General features: G+C 40.0%; 1 protein-coding gene across 1 annotated transcript in view; it reads left to right on the top strand.

Annotated features, from left to right (window-relative positions):
* Window positions 1–22,583, top strand: part of LOC124286587 (calcium-transporting ATPase sarcoplasmic/endoplasmic reticulum type-like) — a 57,424-nt gene that overhangs the window by 7,664 nt on the left and 27,177 nt on the right. The window contains 6 exon segments of the mRNA XM_046722961.1: window positions 13,115–13,156; window positions 13,158–13,220; window positions 16,815–16,953; window positions 17,349–17,429; window positions 18,215–18,300; window positions 18,760–18,826. Coding sequence (XP_046578917.1) covers window positions 13,115–13,156; window positions 13,158–13,220; window positions 16,815–16,953; window positions 17,349–17,429; window positions 18,215–18,300; window positions 18,760–18,826 — 478 coding nt within the window.

Here is a 22,583-nt window from a genome sequence, read left to right on the forward strand (position 1 = left end):
CATGAATAAATATTCCATAGAACAATTAAGTCCAAGTGTCATACACTGCTCAGAGATGCATGTATAAAATATCCACACCAGTAGGGGTGAAACGGTATACCGTGGTGTTAGTAAGTAGAATCATGGTATATTTGCCTTCATGGTATGCCATTGTATAATCCAAAAATTCAATATTTTCAGCTTTCTATCTTGGCATAAAATGACAATTTTGTTCATTCAAAATAACAAAATTATGACAATTGTTTTCCCATGTTATGATACTATGTAAGGTTTGGCTCTTGTCAATTTTCTGCATTACAATCATATCTCATATATCTCATAGTCATAGGCCTTGTACCGCAATACACATTGTACCGTACCATGGTAAGAGCATACCATTTCACCCCTACACACCAGTGTAATACGACGTTGAATTTTAGATTCCTTGAGCAGATTAGACAGATATGCTTGTTCGAATGCTTCACTTACTCCTGAGAATTGACATATTTTGGAGCCTTGATGCTAACTGAAAAGTTCATCTGACACAACCTCCTGTAGATGTTCTTAGGTCTTCACAGAGGGATTGAGTCACATTTAAAGATCTGGTTTTAATGAGATTGATACTTGTTTGGCAAATATTTACTGCCTGGGGCTTTGAGCTTGTAGAAGGAGCAGACAAGTCTTGGTTTCCCTCCATCGTGGCATTTCGAGACTTGGAAGGTCATGCTGACCTCGTTATATTGTAGAACTGAAACGTGATTGATTTGTGTTATTGCCTGGAATCAGTATACAGTGCCTAGGGTAGGATAGTGGACTACTGACTGGGTCTGAGGCTTGAGTACTGGACCTCCTTTGTGGAATGTTGACAAGATGACAGTTTCTTGTTATTGGAGTCCTTAACACTTGTGATGGGGACAATGTCTGTGATGGTGTGGTTGACCTGTCAAAAGATGAGATCTGGTTAACTGACAGACTATAAAATCAGTATCTGAGATTTTGTGGGACAGGGGCTTTCTCTATTTAGGAAACTGAGTCAGAATTTACTGTTAGACAGATGAGACGATCTGTTATCAGCCTTTGAAATTTTGAAATTCACACAAGCCCAAGTCTGCTACATTGATTTTAAGGTCCTTAAAATAGAGAAGAGAAACTTGCAGATCATGCTGATAGTAAGTGCTGATGTACAAAATGTCTGTAAGGCTACAACTGCAAGCTATGCAATTACTAGAGAGTTCCAAAAGCTGTCCCATTTGCATGACAAGAAATTTGTCTCCCACTCGGGTCCAAGGCCAGTCAGTATAGCGACAGTTGCCAAGCTGCATTAACCAAGTTTGTATACACCATGGCACCCCACATGTGCAGCTCTCATCAGTTGGAGCTGACGAAGTTCTCTGATGAATCACTCCACTTCTTGTGCAGGTTTTCCTTCTCCGTGCAAGCCCTGCATTTACCCTTGAAATATGTCATAAGTACCCTACCATCTACTTGTCAGCAGCCCCTTGATTCCCATAGCCATGTGCAGTGACAGTGTCATGTGCTGCAATTGCACGTTTGTCAGGCCCCCTTACACTGAGCCAGCGTGGCCTATAGACACGTAACCCATTAGAGAGTGACTTTATTGGATTCATTATGCAATGAGACCAGGACTGGGTCTGTGAGGACACTAATCCTACAGCTGTCCTGGCTGAACTCACCCTGGTAGAGAAGCCATCTTCCTAATTTGGTCAGCAGCGTAGCGGCATGGAAGGTATCGACAGCTGCAGATGGTTGTAGTCTATGGTATAGGTGTTAGTCCAGCTGCACTCCAGACAGTGGTCAGTTAGATGGGCTGCACTGGCTTAATCAGCCAATCTACTTGATAGACGGCCCACCACTTACTCTATCTAGGAATCTGAAGCAGGTGCTTGCCAGATATAAGAATTGATCGGCAATTGTTCAGCCATTTCGGATGTGCTTGGTTTTGGTTTGAAATTACTTCGTTTCAGAAGGCTTGAAGTCTAATGCTGGTGTTTTTTGTTTGTTTTTTGTTACTGAAAATAAATTGCTCCTCTGTTCTTGTTTAAATTGGAACTTTTTAGTTAGTACTTGAGAGGATACTAATAGGAGGACATGTAACAAATATTTTATTTGCATTTGGAGCTTTTTATGGTTTTAAAGTTTAGTATTTTTTAAATTGTTTTGGATTGGTTTCTTCAGGGAACATGTTGAAATAAATACAGTTGGATCCTTCTGGAATGTCGTGAATAAATTGCAATCACAACTGAAACATATTTTTCAAGAAAATTCAGTTATAGGATTCAGACTACTATTCCGGATAATTCAAGTTTCAAACTCGGGTACATATTTTACACCTGTATTTGTGCTGAGCGTTCTTGTATGGCCCAGAGTCTTCGGTACATATTTTACACCTGTATTTGTGCTGAACGTTATTGTATGGCCCAGTCTTCGGTACATATTTTACACCTGTATTGGTGCTGAGCGTTCTTGTATGGCCCAGAGTCTTCGGTACATATTTTACACCTGTATTTGTGCTGAGCGTTCTTGTATGGCCCAGAGTCTTCGAAGTCATTTGATACGTGCCGCCTCCCGACCATTTCTGTACATCGATGAAAAGACCATCTCGTAAATTAATCTCTTAATGGCATTTCCTTGCACTACCAGTATTCAATCACAAACTGAGGCTGAGACATAATTTCACTGAAGAGACGTATTGACTTAGAGAATAAGAATTCAATTAGATTGTTGTTCAGTCTCATTTTACAGATTAGGAATAGTTCCTTAAGATGGCTTCTCGATCGTCATTAATGATGCTCTGTCTGATCAACTGTCTTGTACTAGAACCATGTCTCCATATATATGTGTGTGTGGAAATGTTTGGGTCAGGACAAGCCAGCCTGTAACAAGGTGAGGTGGTAGACAATCCTTTGACTAATGAATGCTGATTTAATTAAAATCTTAAAGAATATGCACCCAAAATGAATCATGCTCATAACAGCCTTAACTAAGAGGATAGAGAACAGTTTGCAAGACAAGTGCCACATACCTCTCTAATGTAACAATGGCTGACGAGTATCAACATTGCCACAATGGCCACCAAGTATTGTTATTGCTAGAATGGATGCAGAATGTGAATACTTCTACAATGGCTGCTCAGACTGGATATTGCCACAGACACCACAATGGCAGACGAGCATGACCAACACCCACCCAGATGGTGGTGAATACTAAGACATTCCTGCACTGATGACAAATGGAAACAAGTGCATGATCTGGCTTGGCCCAGGCCCCCAGATGTTGCTGTGTAAGACACTTAGACTACATGCACTTCACATGAATACTAGTAAATATGGTCAGCCCTGTCCTCTGACTGGATCCCTGCCCCCCAACTGGAAAATTCCTCTCCCTCCAAGGTGTCCGAGGTTTGCCTTCTCACTGGACACTTTCCAAGGAGTATTCCACACTGCTCTGTTCCCCTTCTGGACACCTCCAAAAAGTCTCCTTCCTTGTCTTCTTACTGGACACCTCTCCTAAAGGTGTCCCTCCCTGCCAGTCTTTTCCATGAACACCTCCACAGCAGGTGCTTGTTCGTAACAGATACTTCATAGGCTTTTAAGATGTTACAAGCCTGATACAGCATTCTGTCAATAATTGACTCGTCAGCTGGTTTCTGGTTGTGTTATTGATCCAGGGTTGAAGTACCTCAAGATTTTCTTGTTGCTCAAGCCAGTTTCAATGCCCAATGTTTTCTTTTTGTTTCTTGGTAGTTATGAAATGCCCAATTTGACATGTTAGTCTGGAGAAACAGGATAAAAAACATCCCAAGACATGTCTGGGTTAAAGTCAACAATTGTTGTTGATAATGATATGCAAATATCATCACCCGTAACTTGAAAAATATAAAAACAGTTGTACTATCTTTGAAGAAATGGAATGGTGTGCAGACTTTGTCATTGAAACATGATATTGCTTTCATGTTCTAACGAGACATGCACTGAAAAGGAAAGAGTGTTGTGCTGTTGGATCAGCCTGTAAAGTGTCTTGGAAATACATTTTGGCAAATTTGCCAGATATTGAAGCCTGACAAGTAGTCTTCATGAGCTCTGCAAGCAATGCCTCACTCTGTGAGGTGTGAATGAATTAACCCCTTGGTTTCCAAGTCAATACACCTTTAGAGATTGGAATACAAGCCATCCCTAACGGCCATTGCCCAACGCTGCAGTCTAATACTTTAAGTGTCTCCTTCACTGACATTTCAGAATGTTTTAGGTAACCTTGGCTTTTCGATCTTAATAAATGGTATGCATTGCTGTCAAACGGAGAGCAGATTTTGTTTCCAGTTTTTCAGTTGGATCAATATGGAGTATTGATTGTGGGCTTCTGCCATGCTGGGGCAAAAATCTTCCCGAGCAACAGATAGATGTATTCTGTATGAGCCATTCTTCTAACTTAGATGAATATAGTCGATTCTCCATGATGACAAAACTGTGGCCATTAATAGCTGTGTGTTTGCTGCTTATATTTTTTCTCAGACTGAAGTAAAATTTATGGATTATTTTTCTTTTGAGCTGTTTTGTATCGTTTCTGAAGTCCTAGTTATGGAATGGAAGGTGAAAGGTGGGAGTTATATTTATTGTCATTTTTTTTTTTGTTCGTGGCACAAGATGGAAATATATGGTCTGTAATTATTTCTGTTCTTGACAGTGTGAAAAATAGCCTGCTAGCCAATGGCTACTGGATAATCAATCAAGCTAAAGGTTATGAAATATCACAGGCTGATTTGGCTACTGACCTTTGAACATATTTTATGTGCTTAAAATTAGGTATTGCTTTGCAAAAAGAGGAATGTTCTTTCATCTTGTTTGACTTGACCGTATGAAAGGGTAGTCTGAGTAGGCAAACTTTAGCATGTCTATCAACTTTAATATTGAGATTATTTCACACATAATTCCTGATAATGTTTCCAAGGTAGACAGGGTTATTTCTACCTCAAACAGGTTGATAGAGTTGGCGACAGTAGGTTGTCAGTGTATGAATCAAGGCGTGGGGGACAAGGGGCCCTTGTTACTGAATGCTGAAGGGGTATTTGGTTCAAATACTGAAGTACGGCCCTTCAGGTTTGGACACAGGGACTTGAATATGAAAGGTCATAGCTGACTTGTTAGTTCATGGGTCTATGATGATCAATCAATCTACATTATTGTCGGAGATTGAGATTTCTTCCAGTTGGGTACGAGTGAGAAACAAACTGAGCTTTTCAGTGTTATATAGAAATACTTGACATTGTTGCTGGTGCAGTATGATCCAGATGGTGGCTGGATGTCAGTTTGGTTTAACATCAGGGTGATGTCTAGGATTTACATGAAAAATTGATGCAGTACATAGTTAATGGGCACCTGTTTCAATAAGCAGCCTTTTCAAGTAATATTTAACCTGATATTGTCATCAGTTATTTATACAAAATAAGGTCAAGATTATTTATACATATACAATAGATTAAGTACTTCCTTTTACTGAGAGATTTTATACAGAAAAGTTGACTTTTTAAGTTGTGGAATGAACAGAATTAGATGCTTACAGAGCAAGCAGTTTTAGAAATGTATGTGTTAGAACAATTTTATATTTTTAAACTTTTTGTCATGGGCATCTGCTGCAGTTGGTGTTATCATGTGCGCATGACTGCATGCTAAAAGTTTATACTTCTTTATCTGCCATGTCAGCACAGGAAGCAAGGGCAGGTTGTACTTCAATACAGGGCATGTCTGTCCCATGTGCTCCAGTGATAAGTGGAATGGGTTGTATAAGTGAGAGATAAGTAGAAGTTGGGATTGGCCTGGCCACTTGAAAATATGAGTGATGGCAAGTAAGAATATGTTTGATCATATTGCATTTGAAGCTCTTTGAACAAGACATATAACTGGTTGTTCCATTATGTCCATATTCTCTAATGGTGGACTAGTGTGTTAGTGACAGTACCTAAGCCTGCTTCTATCACAGGTGAACAGTGCATACAAACCTGATTGCTTCATGAAGTTTTGTGTGGGAATATTCAGCCACCCTTGCTTGTAAGAGGAGACTAACAGGATCGGGTTGTCGCTGACTTGGTTGATGCTCATGATGTCAATCACTGCTGTTTGTGTGTCTATAATCTATTTCAAGATACCCGTGAAGGTCCGAGTTAGAATATTGATCTTCAGTAACTCATGCCTGTCATACAAGGCGACTAACGGGATCGGGTGGTCAGGCTCGCAGACTTGGTTGACATGTGTCATCGGTTCCCAACTGCGCAGATCGATGCTCATGCTGTTGATCACTGCATTGTCTGGTCCAGACTCGATTATTTACAAACCGCCACCACATAGCTTGAATATTACTGAGTGCGGAGTAAAACTAAACTCGCTCACTCACTCAATTTTAAGAGTGCTGTCATGCAGATGGAATGCAGTTGCAGAGAATGGTGTGAAAGAGCAAACAACATACACTACCAATAGCACCTGTGTTGTCACCAGTTAACAGACAATACATTTTTCAACCACTTGATGAAACTTGTAACATAATTGAATATAAATAACTGATACCACTACCTATGTAGAATTTAATATGTATCTGGTAAAATATTGAAGTTCAATGGACAGTGATGAATAAAAACAATGATTATATTCAGTAAAAAATACATATGGATCATCATTTTGTTCCATTATGTTCCAATTCAGCTTCTTTAATGGACGTCTAGCTTGTCACAAAAACATTTTATGAGTTTTTAGAACTTGTCCATGTGGTATATTAGTAAATGTACAGGGAGCACAGTTTCCATGATTTAGGATGCTCTCATTGCTGCTCACATTAGATGTAATCAGTTAAAGAGCATTGCCAATTTCCTTCCGATTCGCTCAGTCACTGGACACTGAGCGTCCATCTTGGTGGTGATTATCGGAGATCAGGAGACAGTCAGGTTTCTGCAGAGATTTATTGACGTCTGCTTGGGTGTGGTGCTGGTCGGTGCTGTACAAACATTGGTATCTTGTTGTCATTGCTGGAATAAGTATGTACATAGGGCCGTGTACAAGTGTTTACTATCTGGTCATGGTTCTGTATGTTAGAGAGCTTACATAGCTGTCTTGGTTAATGGTTTGCTTAATAATAAAAATGTGTATCGAAGATTGTTTTAGGTGAATGATGGTTTTGTATCATCAGTTACACAAGTGTGTCGTGATATACAATAAAAAATGTCAAATATTGTTTTAAACCAGATCGTTGCTTTTGAAAGGTTCAAACATCTTATCTTAAATTATGGGTGCTAAAAGAAAAAAGTAAATGTTTTTAATATTTTCACCAGGTTTGGAAAGAGCTCTTCAGTATTCATTATTTCTCCACAAGCTGGAATGATTTCAGTGCATGCCATCATTCCCTGTCATGCATTATGGGATTTCAGTAGCCCTGCAAAAAACATTTCATTGGAAGCGTTAACAGATCCGAAGAGCTGTTGTTTCTGTGAGCTTGTTAAAGGATAAGTGTAGGTGAACATTCTACTTTAAACCATGTTGTAAGAAAATAAATTGTCTAGAGAGTTATGCAAGTAGATATCTTTCAAGAATGGTTAACAGAAACAACCGTCAACCATAAATACCAGTCTTGGATCGTGTAGATGAGTAAGTTTGAATTCCTTTGAGAATATTGAAAATAAACCAAAATCTGCAGAAACCATCAACGGACATGAACTGATGTGAGAAATGCATTGATATGTCTGAATTTTGAAGAAACGTAGAAACATGCTTTCAAAACAGATTCCAGTTGTGGAGATTGTCAATTCTTGTTTAATGAATACAGGGGCTGTTTTAGGCATGGGTTGGTTTTTGAGATAAGTGATGTTCTTAGACGATGTTGAAGAAAGGCTTTTGCATGCATGGAACTGCTGTGGTGGAAAAACGGTTGTGGATGGCAAAACTTGCCTGGCAGACTGCTTGTAGGGGAGAGATGAGTACAACAGGACCAGTGTTTCCTGCCAACACTGTTGCCCCTGCCAGTGCTGCGGCAGCGTGTCCTTGAGCAGACGTGGAGGTTATTCCACAGATAGGAGTTGCTAGGTAGCACTGCTCACTCTCAGTACTACATGGTTAACTGAAGGTGCAATTCACCGGAAACTTGGCGGAATATTGAATAAGGTATTATACTTGACTCAGACTTGCAATAGTCTGCATCAGCAGAAAAGGATGCGGATGATGGAAGTGAATCGAAAAGGCCAATGTGGTATTTGGGATATTTGGTCCTAACTCAGTATCAGAACTTGGTGCAGATTGCTGATACCTTCAGATATTCACTTTGGGTGAAATACTGAGTCCATTACTACTAAATTACTTCCAATCTTGCCAGATTAAATTCTCCAATCTGCAAGTGATGTCAGTAGAACTCGGTGCTTTATTAAATTAATATTACTTTGGATACTGTCTGCAACTTTTGCTGGAGTCTTAATTAAATTTCCATGCATTTAGTAAGCTTAGCTGATAATAGTCCATCAACTAACACAGGAATCAACTGACACTACCGCTGAAGGTGTTGGCTAGCAGACTCAGACGTCTTCGGCACAGACGGCAGATATTGTCGATGTTTGATCAGGTTATGTTATGTCTTACTTATCATGAGTCTCTTGTTCAATTGGCTAGTTTCATGAGGACGGAATGATACATTCTTAGGTACCTACTATTACGATACCAGTCTAAACATTGCAGTATTACAATCATAAAATTGTCTGATATGGAAAATGTGATGGTCATTGTTACATAAACTTATTAGTTATGTATTTCAAGATATTATGGATTGGGTGTGAAAAAGATTGCCTTAGGTAGATAAGTTATCCATAGAGCAACTAAAACCAACCCTTTGGAATATTCTCTGTATTCTAGCACCTAGATTAACATTTAGTCCCAAAATTAACATCTCATTTAAAAAAAAAAATTGCAAAAATAATGTAAAATTTCAAAGTAGAGAAGTGATCTTAATTTGGAGAGCTGGGTAATCTGGACTTGAGTTGGACCCCGGGAGACAGGCCAGGTAGTATGCTCCAGACTGAGACTCCAGACTCTCACAAGACAGACCTGCCACAGCTTGCTGCTGGATCAAACTAAGCAGAGAATCGAAGGAAAATATGGACCAGGGGATGCTATTTTATCATGGAATGGAAAGATAGTTTACTTTTTTAGCAATGCTAACTGTGATATATTGACAGCCTGAGCTGGCTTAATGCCTCTGGTGGTATTTTTTCAAGCTGCGTTTCCAAGATGATTGTATAAGTTAGCTGAAGAATCGCAACATTTTACCAGTGTTCTAACCCCTGTCTTCTCCCAGGGGGCTTTAGGAGGATGAGCTTCGACTATATTTGGACAGCTCCAGCAGATGTACACCGGCAGCTTGTGTGATGGTGGCAGTAAGCATGCTGGGAGAAGGGATTGTTTATCACATTAGTTTAAAAGTGGCTGTATCGCTGATGTAGGTCAGTGTGCCAACTCCAGTCCACTGAACATGGTGATTTTGTTGGAAGACAATATCTAGGTCACTTTGACATTATAAAGGCATAAGTGTTGATTTATTTTCTTTCAAGTTCTCAAAAATGTCAAGGAGATTTTAAATCTGAATTATTCAAATTGTTTCATATTGTATGCAAGGGAGTGATCCTGATGTATTGCTCCTTGCTGTCAAGGATGTGCTGGCTTTCAGTTTATTTTAATTGGGTGTCTAGTAGTTTTCGTACTATATACCTGGGGAGGTGGGGTTGATAAAGTGGTGGCTCGTTACACTGAAGACCCGGGTTTGATTCCCCACATGGGTACAATGTGTGAAGCCCATTTCTGGTGTCCCAGACCATAATATTGCTGGAATATTGCTAAAAGCGGTGTTAAACTGAACTCACTCACTCACTACTATATAGCCAAATACATCAATCTTGCATTACTTAATCTCTAAACATTAAACAATGAGGCTGTTGTTGTTTTTTACTTTTCCCTCAGTTTATCAGTCCACTGATGTTGCGTTCTTGCCTGATCAGGTGCAGCCTGACTATCTCACTGTCTGTTGAAGCAGGTGTGTCAGGCATAAGCTGTCTCTAGCTGTTTATGATTTAGTGGTATACAAACTGGGCCAACACTGTTCAACAAAATTCCCTCATAAATTAATATCATGCCTGTGATGACTACAACTCACACATTCTCACACACATTCTCACACACACACTCTCAGCCACTTTCACAGATTCACACACTCACTCTTGTTTAGTATTTTTAGTTTAAGTAAAACTGATATAATTTTGTACCCTGGAAATTATGTATTGAATTCTAGGATACCAGTAATTTGACACAGTGTTAAAAATAGTTGCAACCAGACTCAGTTTTCAGTCAGAGATCAGACACATGGTGATGAACCATTATGGTGGTACATGGGTCGTTTCATTTTGTTGTGCACCTATGACTAGTGATTATTGATATCTTTACACTTTTAGCTTGCCGATAAAGTGTTGATGTACCATTGGTCAAAGGTTATACACTTGTGGTCACTTATGAACTAGGCATGACATTTGAACTTTGACCACCACTGTTAATAGTCTATTGATGGTTGTTACGATCAGGAACTGTAAGCAGTAAATTTCCGTACGGACAGGAATGATCAATCGAGGATTCCTATTCAAGGATCCTTGTCAGGCAAATAAGGGTGTTATTAAAGCTCTAAATTCATGTATACATATAATTATTACAATAAATGCAGGAATGTAAAATTAAGAATGAAAAACTTATTCTATTTGATCTTGTTATCAAAGTCGCCTCAACAGTCCCCATTATTTATAACTGTTTTCACATAATTGGATTTCTGTTTCACCCATTGGGAATTTTGTTTTTCCAATTGCTGTAGATTTATGTCCGCCTCTGAACTGGACGAGATAATCACTGACTGTCGTATGAATACTGTGCCTTACCAGCGTAAGAAGTCATCACCTTTGCCCCCACACCAACATTTCCAGAATATGTTGAATTTATTGATTTTTACTCGAAAAGGGAGACTTGTCCAGGGCCTGATATAGAAAACAATCGTGTAAAATTGTCAACTGGTGAAAAAACTAGTCTGCACTTAGAAGCAGGAAGAATAATTTGTCTTTCTAAAGCTGGAGGGATGTGGACTGGTTTATAAGGAGCTGCATTGTGGCACTCACAATAGGCCTTCTTCTCAATCTGTTGCTCATGTTATGAAGCTGTGTCCATTGGTTTGGTAAACCAGACCTGGATCCCTGGCATCTATCCTGTGTCTTAATTTAGCACAAAGGGAATAGAATATCAGGATTGATTTAACAGACAGAACCTGGAGAGTTAAAAAGGTCTAGGTTTTCTTGATGAAGCTTAATTTGCATGGCTGGGTTTCTGGATGGGAGATTCTGTTAGTGTGATCTCTAGTAGCACAAACGGTTCTTTAGAGATGACATTTTGTACAGACAGAGAAATATCGGTGTATTGATTTGAAGTATCTGCAGTGTTTGTGGGTTGGACATAGAAGGCTGATAGCAGTTATTTTATACCCCCAAGGGCCCATTAGGTCTATCTGTTGCAAGAGATGATTAAGTATGGATCCCCATTACAATGCTGGCATTTGTTTGTTGCAAGATTTGGAATTGTTCTCACAAATTATCTCAATTCTATCTAAGGGAGCTGTACGTAACTTAATCTCTTAAATATCTAAGATGGCTGACTGTGAAGGCGATGATAATCATGATGGGCAGTTGTTTTGAAATATTTATATGAATACATTGACTTAAAAGGGGCGATGGGGTAGCCTTGTGGTTAAAGCGGTTGCTTGTCGCATGAATGACCTCACATGGGTACAATGTGTGAAGCCCATTTCTGGTGTCCACTGGCTTGATATTGCTGGAATGTTGCTAAAAGCAGCATAAAACCCAATTCACTCACTCACATTGACTTAGAAGTATCATATGAAGTATCATATGTCTACTGATTAATAGTATAGTTAAGATGAGCAGTTAGTCAAGTCAGATCTGTCAAATGTTTAAAATTAAGTTTTCTGACATTTCATTAACTACCTGAATCATGTAATATTAATGAATGTTTATGTGGCTTTGTGAATTATTTATCTAGCATCCGTAAATACAATATTTTTGTACGCATACACCATCAACATTTACTGAGATCAGTATTGTATTGGATGACATCGTTATGAACCATGCTTATCACTTGATTATTGTCTGTGTTTTATGTAGACAATTATATACAGAACAGCATGAACAGTACAGAAGCAATAACAAATATTTCTATGGTTGGCACAATATCTGAATATATTTCTGTAATTATCAACATTACACTTGCCATATCAAATTGATATCATCTGAAGATTATCAGAAATTTTAATTGCACATCTAATGTTTTTGAAAGTACTGTATTTATGTTTGATAGCACAGGATTTACTGTGTCTTAGCCAGACTGCTGATATGCAGTGATACAGCTAAAATACTGTTCAGAGGGCATTAAACCCAACTCACTCACTCACTCACTCCTCTGCCATTTTGTCTTTGATAGTAGAGGGACATTTTGTCATCTTGTGATGTCTCTGACTTGGCACGGGGCGGTGGGGTAGCCTAGTGGTTAAAGCGTTGGCTCGTCACGCCGAAGACACGGGTTCGAATCCCCACATGGGTACAATGTGTGAAGCCCATTTCTGGTGTCCCCCCCGTGATGTTGCTGGAATATTGCTACAAGCGGCGTAAAACCAAACTTTGTCAGTCAGTAGTCAGTAGCCAGACTTATCCCTGGCCATGAGAGACAAACATGACTTGACAAGCTTAGTGTTTCAGTGGCAGTCCATGCGGCACCACCAGTTTATGGTTTGCCTGATCCAGATTTAATCTCAGATTACAAAGCCTTTTGAGGGTGATGTAGCTGTAATATTGCGGACACCATCCACTGCTTTGCTTCAGGAGGCAGAGGAGCAGTTCGTGTTCATTCATCCTGACATTTCATGGGTTTGACTCTCCTTGTGGGATCAGTGTGTCCCCATGATGTGATTATTAGAATATTGCTAAAATGGAATAAAACCTGACCATTTTTCATGTCTGTCCCGTGTCTCATGACTTCTGTTTTCTTTGTTGCAGGTTTTAGCTTGGTTTGAAGAGAATGAAGAACAAGTGACAGCCTTTCGTAGAACCATTTGTTATATTAACCATTTTAATAGCCAATGCAATAGTGGGAGTGTGGCAGGTACGTCCAATTTTTACTCATTTTGTTCAACTTGTATATAGGGGGGCGGGGGGCTAACCATTTTTCCTGTGGAGTTTGAATCTTGGCAGATCACCGAGACTTGAGTTATTTCCCTTCACATTGTTCATTTTAATTATTACTGAATTCTGAAATTATGAGAGAGAGTTTTTTAAGGTATTTACTTCACATTTGATTTTTAAAATTAATATGAATCCCTTATCTGGAATGTTAAGTCTGAAAACAAAAATTACACTTCTTTATACAACATCCCTGAACTGAAGTATTATTGAGCTGCATATCAAGAGCAGCTACACCCTGACATGTTCTCGGTAACCGCCAAGGATTCCTTCAAATAGTTCTTACATTTGCGGAAAGGGCTCTGGATTTGTGGATTCAATAGTAATTAGCATATTACCACCATTTGGTTGTAGTGACCTTCCTCTGACCCAAGTAATTACCTCCCTTGATGAAGGTAATGGACGGGGAAATTTACTGTAGGTTGTTCTGGCTACCCTGCTGGCCCACATCAAAGCATGTTTGGGCATCACGGTATTAGGCTGCTTGCTATACACGTATCTTGTTCCCCTGATTGACCGCCGTTGCTTGTGCAGGTTGGACTGGGTAATTACTGCCACCATGCATCACCACATTCATCAACACACCTATACCTTGTGAATGTTTGACATTGGTAGTGGATGACTGCTTCGTGATGATGTTGGATAACTAGCATGTTCTTGATTGGATTTAACGTTGTAGAATCTCCAGCCATTGTTGCTGATTTTGTGGAAAGGAACAAATTTGTTCTTTATGTGTTCTAGTCAAAATTAGCAACTTTTGGGGATATAGTTTCATATAAACATGTATCAGCATTCTGAGCATGCCCACCAATATTGGTACATGTAGCACAACCACCACACTGTGATTATTGTAATCTTGCTCACCTTGGGGATCCTCCAACCCAAAGATCCACCCCTCCAACCCAAAGATCCACCCCTCCAACCCAAGGATCCACCCTCAAACCCAAGGATCCACCCCTCAAACCCAAGGATCCAACCGTCCAACCCCAGGATCCACCCTCCAACCCAAGGATCCACCCATCCAACCCAAGGATCAAAACCATCCAACCCAAGGATCCACCCCTCCAACCCAAGGGATCCAACAGTCCAACCCAAGGATCCATCCCTCCAACCCAAGGATCCACCCTCCAACCCAAGGATCAAACCATCCAACCCAAGGATCCATCCCTCCAACCCAAGGATCCAACGGTCCAACTCAAGGATCCACCCCTCCAACCCAAGGATCCAACAGTCCAACCCAAGGATCCACCCCTCCAACCCAAGGATCCACCCCTCCAACCCAAGGATCCACCCCTCCAACCCAAGGATCAACCATCCAAACCCAAGGATCCACCCTTCCAACCCAAGGATCCAACCGTCCAACCCAAGGATCCACCCCTCAAACCCAAGGATCCAACCTTCCACCGGGGATATGACCCACTTTATGACTATATCTGCCCACACACTGACATTAGAATGTAGGTGTAATGGTGAGAAAGGAAAGTGTTAAGCTCTAGTGGAATCTTCATTACAGACAGTGGCAATTGCCTGTGTCTGGTTGTAGTCCATTCCAGCTTTATGACCCCTAGAACACCAGCCCATGGTAAACAATGGCCCAACTCTGTTGATCATAACTGGACTCTTGGTATTCTACAGACTAGGTGATATCTTTTTAGCACCCCTCAGAGACAAAGTAATAGTTACATTGCTGAGGTGTGTGTCTTGACCTGACCATGGGTGGCCAGATAGCACAGCCTGATAGTGCAAGGAATAACCCATTGGAAAAGTCAAAGGTTTAACATGGAAAAAAACTAGGAGGTTAACCAGGTCAATGGTTAGAGATTAACTTGGCAATTAACTAGGTCATGTACTGGGGATTATGTAGGTTAACTACTTGGAGAATTTGATAACAACTTGAAGTTTACTTAATTTCCCAACTGGGAGACAATAATAGAACTGAAGACCTAAATTACCTTTAGGCTGAGCTCAAATACCAGCCCTGACAACTAGAAAGTACTGTTTGTAACATGCCCATATGGAGTTAGATTAAGGAAACCCCATAGGTAAGAAATACAACCTAATGTGATTGTAAACTGAAATAGGTTTCCAAAACATTTCCGAGTTATTTTAGTGTTATCAACATACAATATTTTGGCGTTTGTGTTTGCTGTACAGCCTGCATTAGCAAATCTAGCATTTCCTGATACAGATCTGTTTGGCTAGAGACTAGCTGATTGAACAAGGAGGGTGGTTAAGCAAAGATATGACATATCAAATTTCTCTTACGTGTTTTAAAACATAGGTGTACAGCTCTGTAAACACATCGGGCTAATTCCATGACTTGATTACTAATTGGACTGGCACCTTTGGCACCTAATGGTGTTTGGCGCCTCTCTGGAGTAACCAAGTTATGTGGGTACTGCTAAGGCAGAAATAGCTCTGGGAATATCTCCTCTGACAGCTGGGGGCGTGGGGTTGAGATAGGACAACGTCTTTCACTGGGAATGCTACATCAGGGCTAATATTGGGAGCATATTATAAGCTGATAGAGCACTTAAATAACCCTATCATAAAGTGTCATGTTCCCTTGAACCTTCCTGTGTATCACTTGACTTCAAATGCTTTGAGGTTGTTGAATGAAGGTTGCAATTAGGGTAGAGGGTATGGATAAGGGTGTACTATGGGTAGGGGCATTGGATAAGGTTTTGATTAGGGTAGGGGTGGATAAGGGTGTAATAAATGGATATTTCAGGGGAATTGATGTTCAGGCCTTTTGCCCAGAACTCTCCTGTTGAATAATTGGGTCAACTGCTATCTTTATGGGATAGGTTTGAAGTAGAACAAATGAGGCATGAGATAGCGATCATCATTAACTGCTTACAAACTTTTATTTTGAGGTTTGAAATTAGTTTGTAGCTTTAGTCCCCAGAAAAGATAGGCTACAGAATTACTCCTAGGTAATGGTGAATGAAGTTTTGTGTTTGTCTTCAAGGAAGTGTCTCTAGCCCTTCCTGAAGATTACTATTCTAGGAGCAAATGACAGTTTGAACCCTGAATTATGAAACTGGACCATTGACTTTAGATGTCTGAAATTGATTTGGAACAGAAAAATAGTGGTTGGCACAAAGGATTAAAATATTATGACGCATAAAATATTAGTTTGGGTAATTGAAAATCTCATTCTGGTGTCATGATGCCCACACATGATCTTGACCACCTCCCCCCAAAAATATGTGATTGGTAACACGGAGATTTAGTGATGGGTTTGGAACTTTACTGAATCTCAGTATTAACACCTAGTATTTCTGTGCCAGTGTTCTGTAAATAGCCAAGTCTCAATCTGACAATTCATATTATAGTATTATGTATGTTGTACAATGCCTCACTCAACAATCTACAGCTCTATGACAGCAGTCTGTAAATTATTGAGTCACGACCAGACTAGATGATGCAAGTTATTAGTTTTATATATTTATAACTGATTCATGTCAGCGTTCCATACCTGCAATGATTAATGTATATGGATATTTGTCCACAGGAGCGTAATGCTGAAGATGCTATTGAGGCTCTCAAGGAGTATGAGCCTGAAATTGCCAAAGTCTACCGCCAGAACCACCGCGGTATCCAGAGAATCAAAGCCAGAAACCTCGTCCCTGGTGATATTGTCGAGGTGTCAGGTACATATGTTCTTTGAAATCAATTCATTGTAAGAGGAATGGTGCCGAAAACATTTCTGATTAATCTTGTTAGAATTAGTTATAAGCATCATTTTTCTATAGATTTTGATATTGGTAGACAATGCGAGCTGAACTTTCTTGACTGAACATAATTTTACTAGACTCTGGCTTCACTAGTGTTGAAAGTCATAAGATTCCAGATGCTCACTCATGGCTTTCAGAGTAAAGTTTAGTAACTTGTGTAACTCTACAACTATGTTTGGTGTACAATTTATAGTATAAGAAGCAATTCTTTCCCACTTTTCTGACTGAGCAGATTTTAATATTGAACACAGTTTTTCGTACTTTTCTGTCTTGATTGACTTGACCCGACATTGTTGTTTCTCTGTTTGCAGTCGGTGACAAGGTCCCTGCTGATATTCGTATTACCGCTGTCCATTCCACCACCTTGAGAGTTGACCAGGCTATCCTCACTGGTAGGTTATCGTATTGTTGTAATAACAGTTATAATGTGTATAATTATAATGGGGAAAATCCACACCCTGAAGCATGCTCATCTGCCACATTATTACACTAGTCAGTGGATCAGAGTGTACTCAGCTGTAATTCTCAACATTCAGCGGGTAGTGGGGTAGCCTAGTGGCTCAACACGTCAAAGACCCTGGTTCGATTCCGCACATGGGTACAATTTTGAAGCCCATTTGTGGTGTCCCCCTCCGTGATATTGCTGGAATATTGATAAAACCGGCATAAAACCGTATTTAATTACTCAATTATAAATCAAGCTGCATACAAGGTGCTTGAAGGTTGACAGTCACTTGGATTCTTATCCTACCAGGTACCCATTCACGGCTGTCGACACGGGCACATTTCAAACAAAGTTGCATGCTATACATAGGCATATGCTGTACATAGGTTGCTGGTCTCTGTATGGATTCCATGGCATGTCCATCAACTACTTTGTGGACTGAAGCCCTTGCCCTGCTTCACAAGATAAATGTAGCTGTACGACAATCTGGGTCTGTTAGAATGTACGACTTGTAATGTCCTATGTAGGTTATGTGTAAAAAAAACCAAAAGGGCCCTATGTGATTCTGCTGACTCTGCCCTTCTCAGACTCCCTAGGCGTCATTTGGCTTACTTAACTATAATGCTGTGACACTGTAATATCAGCTTATTTCTGATTTATTTTGTGTATGCCATTGTGGGTAAGCTATTGTTTAAATGTTCTATTAAATGCCATGTGCTATTCCCCTTGCAGGAGAATCTGTGAGTGTACTGAAGCACACTGACCCAATCCCCGACCCCCGTGCTGTGAACCAGGACAAGAAGAACATCCTGTTCTCTGTAAGTATTCACTTGTGACTAGTCAGATGGCACTGAAGGCCAAGCTTCAGTTCCAAAAGGGGCGGTGGGGTAGCCTTGTGGTTAAAGCGGTGTCTCGTTATGCTGAAGACCTGAGATTCATTCCTCGTATGGGTACAGTTTGTAAAGCCCATTTCTGGTGTCTCCTGATTGTGGCTTCGATTGTCAGCTGATTGTGTCAGGGGCTTGGTTGTGTCCAAAAATAATTTTAATATGAGTTATGCTGCATATCTATGTTGTATAACATATTCTCTTGGCTAGTCAGGGTTAGAAATTGTTAGTTATAAAGGTACTCATCAAAGGTATTGCTAAGCCTGAGCTGCACTTTGAGAATTGTTTGCCTGTATACACTGATTACTTGTTTGGTGTGAAGCTGAAATAGGGTGGATAATGTCGACACGTTCAAGTTGATGGTTGATGTTATTTATCTTTGTTTTTCAGGGAACCAATATTGCTGCTGGAAAATGCCGTGGTATTTGCATTGGAACTGGATTAAACACTGAAATTGGTGAGTGTTTGTTAGATGTCCTTCCTGCACCGTATCCTCCCTTGGCACACCAGGAACCTTCTTGGGTTCAAACCTCGGTTCACCCTTCATGTTTCTAGTGTTTCATCAAAGTGATTATAGTCGAAGATCTGTATCACTTCAAGCTGTCTTCCTACACTAAGCTGATATGCAGTGATACAGCTAAAATACTGTTCAGAGGTCATTAGACACAACTCACTCACTCACTCACTCACTCACTCACTCCTCAGCCATTTTGTCTTTGATAGTAGAGGGGCATTTTGTCATCTTGTGATGTCTCTGACTTGGCACGGGGCCGTGGGGTAGCCTAGTGGTTAAAGCATTCACTTGTCACACTGAAGACCCAGGTTCGATTCCCCACATGGGTACAATATGTGAAGCCCATTTCAGGTGTCCACCGCCGTGATATTGCTGGAATATTGCTAAAAGCGGTGTAAAGACATACTCGCTCTCGCTCACTCACTCACTATATAGAAGGCCCTGGCCTGAGCCTTGTTACACAAAGCTATCCTAAAGCTACAGCTGTTTTAAGTCTATACCGAATTAGCACTTGACGATTACCTCACTGCTGAAACGGTTCTGTGGACTTAAATCAATGTCCACATCCCTGCATGGTGTTTAGAGTGTTGTATGGAGAAATGATTCAGTGTCCTATGTGATTGTCAGCTGGTTATAAGGCTCAACTGTTTTAACTCTAAATTGAGAATAGGAGTTACAACCACCTTTATGCTAAAATAGCTTTGTGGACATGGTCCTAGGTTTGTTGTATGTGCAGACAGCTTCATGTCCTTTTGAACTGTCAGCTGTACATATTGCAGACCCAGCCAAGTCTCTGTTCCACAAGATTTGTGAAGATTGGGATTAGAATTGATCTTCAGTAACCCATGCTTGTCGTAAGCTTTGATTAACGGAATCAGGTGGTCAGGCTGGCTGACTTGGTTGACATCATATCCCAATTGCATAGATCAATGCTCATGCTGTTCATCACTGGATTTGCTGGTCCAGACTCGATTGTTTACAGACCGTTGCCATATAACTGGAATATTGCTGAGTGCAGCGTAAAACTAAACTCTTTCAGTCACTCTGTTCCACAAAGTATGGTAGCGTTAAGACGATCGTAACTTCCATACTGAACAGACTTACAGCAGTCGTAGTGCTACGATGGCTCTGTGCAACCCTTGTCTGAGCCTCAATATGTGTTGTGAGTTAACCTCAGACTTGGTGTACAGTCCTTGTTAACATTCTTATATGACTGACTTCCCGTGTAGACCCAATCAATGTCATCAATGTCGCTTTCTTGAATGAACTGATTTGACAGTTTGTCATCAGATTTCTACCAGCTTCAGTGATTTTTCTCAAGATCGTTGACTTTGATAAATTCCAAGTCAATTTTCAAATTTTATCAACTAATATTACTTTCTGCTATACCATTACCAATTTCAAATTAAATCTGACACGGCGAAGGCAACAGGGTGAAATGATGTAATTCAGTTATGTAGATCTGTGCCAAAAACTTCTAATCCCACCATGTGTTTTGGTCTTAGAATAATTTAGAAGATTTAGTGTTACATGGATTATGATTAAACAAACATAATTTACAAAACATGGGCTTCAGAGTGTCTAAAGTGGCAGACAGAGATGGTAGTTTTTTACCCTAAACATTATAAATCTTTTGGTGAAATATTTGGCTGAAATACAAAATTGCATGGTTATGCTGTATGCACATTTTAAAGGTTTCCCAGTCAACCCAGTGTGATTTATGATTAAAACACAACTGCAGTGCATATGAAACCTATCCAGCATGGTAGGTATTCCTAAAACAAACCTGTATAAACACTCAAATATAAAGCAAGGCAATGTTTTCATATTACCATTGTTACTGTCTTGGAATTTCTGGTGTCCCCTGACTTGATATTGCTGGAATATTGCTAAAACTAAACTCACTCACTCACTCGCTACTGTCTTGGAAACAGATTAACTAAAGTGATATGAAAGAATTAGGTGGCCTTGTGTTTTAGTATATTCGAAGCACTTGTAGAGATAAAAATGTACCCCAAATTGTGATTCCCATGAGAGATCTTCAGTGCAATTAGTGATAATGTTTTAGTTAAAATACCGTTAAGTATCTGGGAAAGTGATTAGTGTCTACATCGGTATGAGTGTTGGATGTTTGGGAATATATCGCAAGTTCATGAACGGGGAATCCATTTCCCCTCTGGTTACCTGGTAGCTAGCTTCCCCACATGTATCAGAGGGAAGTTGGTAGTCGGGGAAACAGTATCTAAAGCAGAGCTAGCGGTAGAGAAGCAGCATCTACTTGAATGTACTGTGGGAAGGTGTTAGGAGTCGGGTAATCTGATATGTTTGATATTGGTATAGTGTGTCTCCCTCTTGCCATACCTGGTCAACGCCGGTACATATTGGTAGGCGCTAGCTAGCAGCATGGGGAACAACACCACCTCCTTCGTGTTGGCGATGTTGCAGATTTGTTCTCAAGGTCATTGCAAAAACATTACTGGTTTAATTTTTTCCTGCTGACACAACTAATTAGACTTGGTGGTAGTTTGATGAGCAGGTTAGTTTCGTGTAGAGGTATTAGTCTGTGTGGGATGCAAAATGGTCTTTAAGGAAGTGATGGATGACTAAAAGAATTTTGTTAGAAAATATGATTTTTTTAGGTCATTTATGACTTGTATTAATGATATGCCTGGAAGTTGTTGGCAACTTGGCAACGTAGCTGTTCTAACTTAAAAGAGCTTCTGTGGTGATTTATTTCAGTGGGCCATGTATTCATGTTGTGGAATCTCCAATACAAATAATGCATTCAGTTTAAGATAGTTATGACTGACATCATCTTGGAAAGTACAAAATAGGTTTAATGTTTTCTTTGATAATTTTGTCGAGGTTTTATGCGTTGACACACTGAGAAAGATATAGTATTCCTACTTTGGTTGAGCTTCAGTGTGAGATGTTTCCTGTACGGGATGCAGGTATTAGGATTCAGTCAACGATATGGTTCAGTCATCACTTTTTTGTCTGCCTCTAATTTGCAAATCTTGCTGACTAAGGAACTTACTTATTTCCTCTTTCTTTCTGCGTGTGTTTTTACCAGTCATAAGATTCCTGTATATATGCTCTGTTGATACTGTTGGTATAACAGTTAACGCTGCGACATGTCAGGAATGTTTCTATCCCTGTTCATCCCGACTACCTGGTAACAGCCGCCTGCCTCCGAGGTCTGTCTCAGGTGCTCTCTCCGCACCGACAGAAAAAACCTCCCAGCGATGTGCCCAGCATACCCAGGGTTTTCCTGCTTGACACAGCTGTGTAGAGCTGTAACTATCCAATATCGGGTGTTATCACTCAAAAATTGGCACTTCTATGTTCCTTACCACTATTCTTGTATAAAATATAAAAAGGTCTCTACCAAACTCAGTGCTATGTAACAATTACGTTATCTGCCATAAGAATTATGTTGTAATAAAATTCAAGAGATCCATGTCGTAACCAACAGATATGCTACATCACCCAAATTTAATAATCAAATGTCACTGATGACAGTGTATGAATTATGGCCGACTGTCTACAGCAGTTACGGTAATTATGGGAGATACCAGAGTCTTCAATGCTTTCATCCTTATTCATTTTGGACCCCAAACCATAAACATTCCTGTGATGAGGAGCATCTTTGACTTTGAAATGTAATTTTGAACATCATCTATGCACTTTCAGTTTATGA

Source organism: Haliotis rubra, unplaced genomic scaffold, assembly GCF_003918875.1.
Source record: "Haliotis rubra isolate DU_JTF1 unplaced genomic scaffold, ASM391887v1 Scf387, whole genome shotgun sequence".
In the NCBI taxonomy this organism is placed as follows: Eukaryota; Metazoa; Mollusca; class Gastropoda; order Lepetellida; family Haliotidae; genus Haliotis; species Haliotis rubra.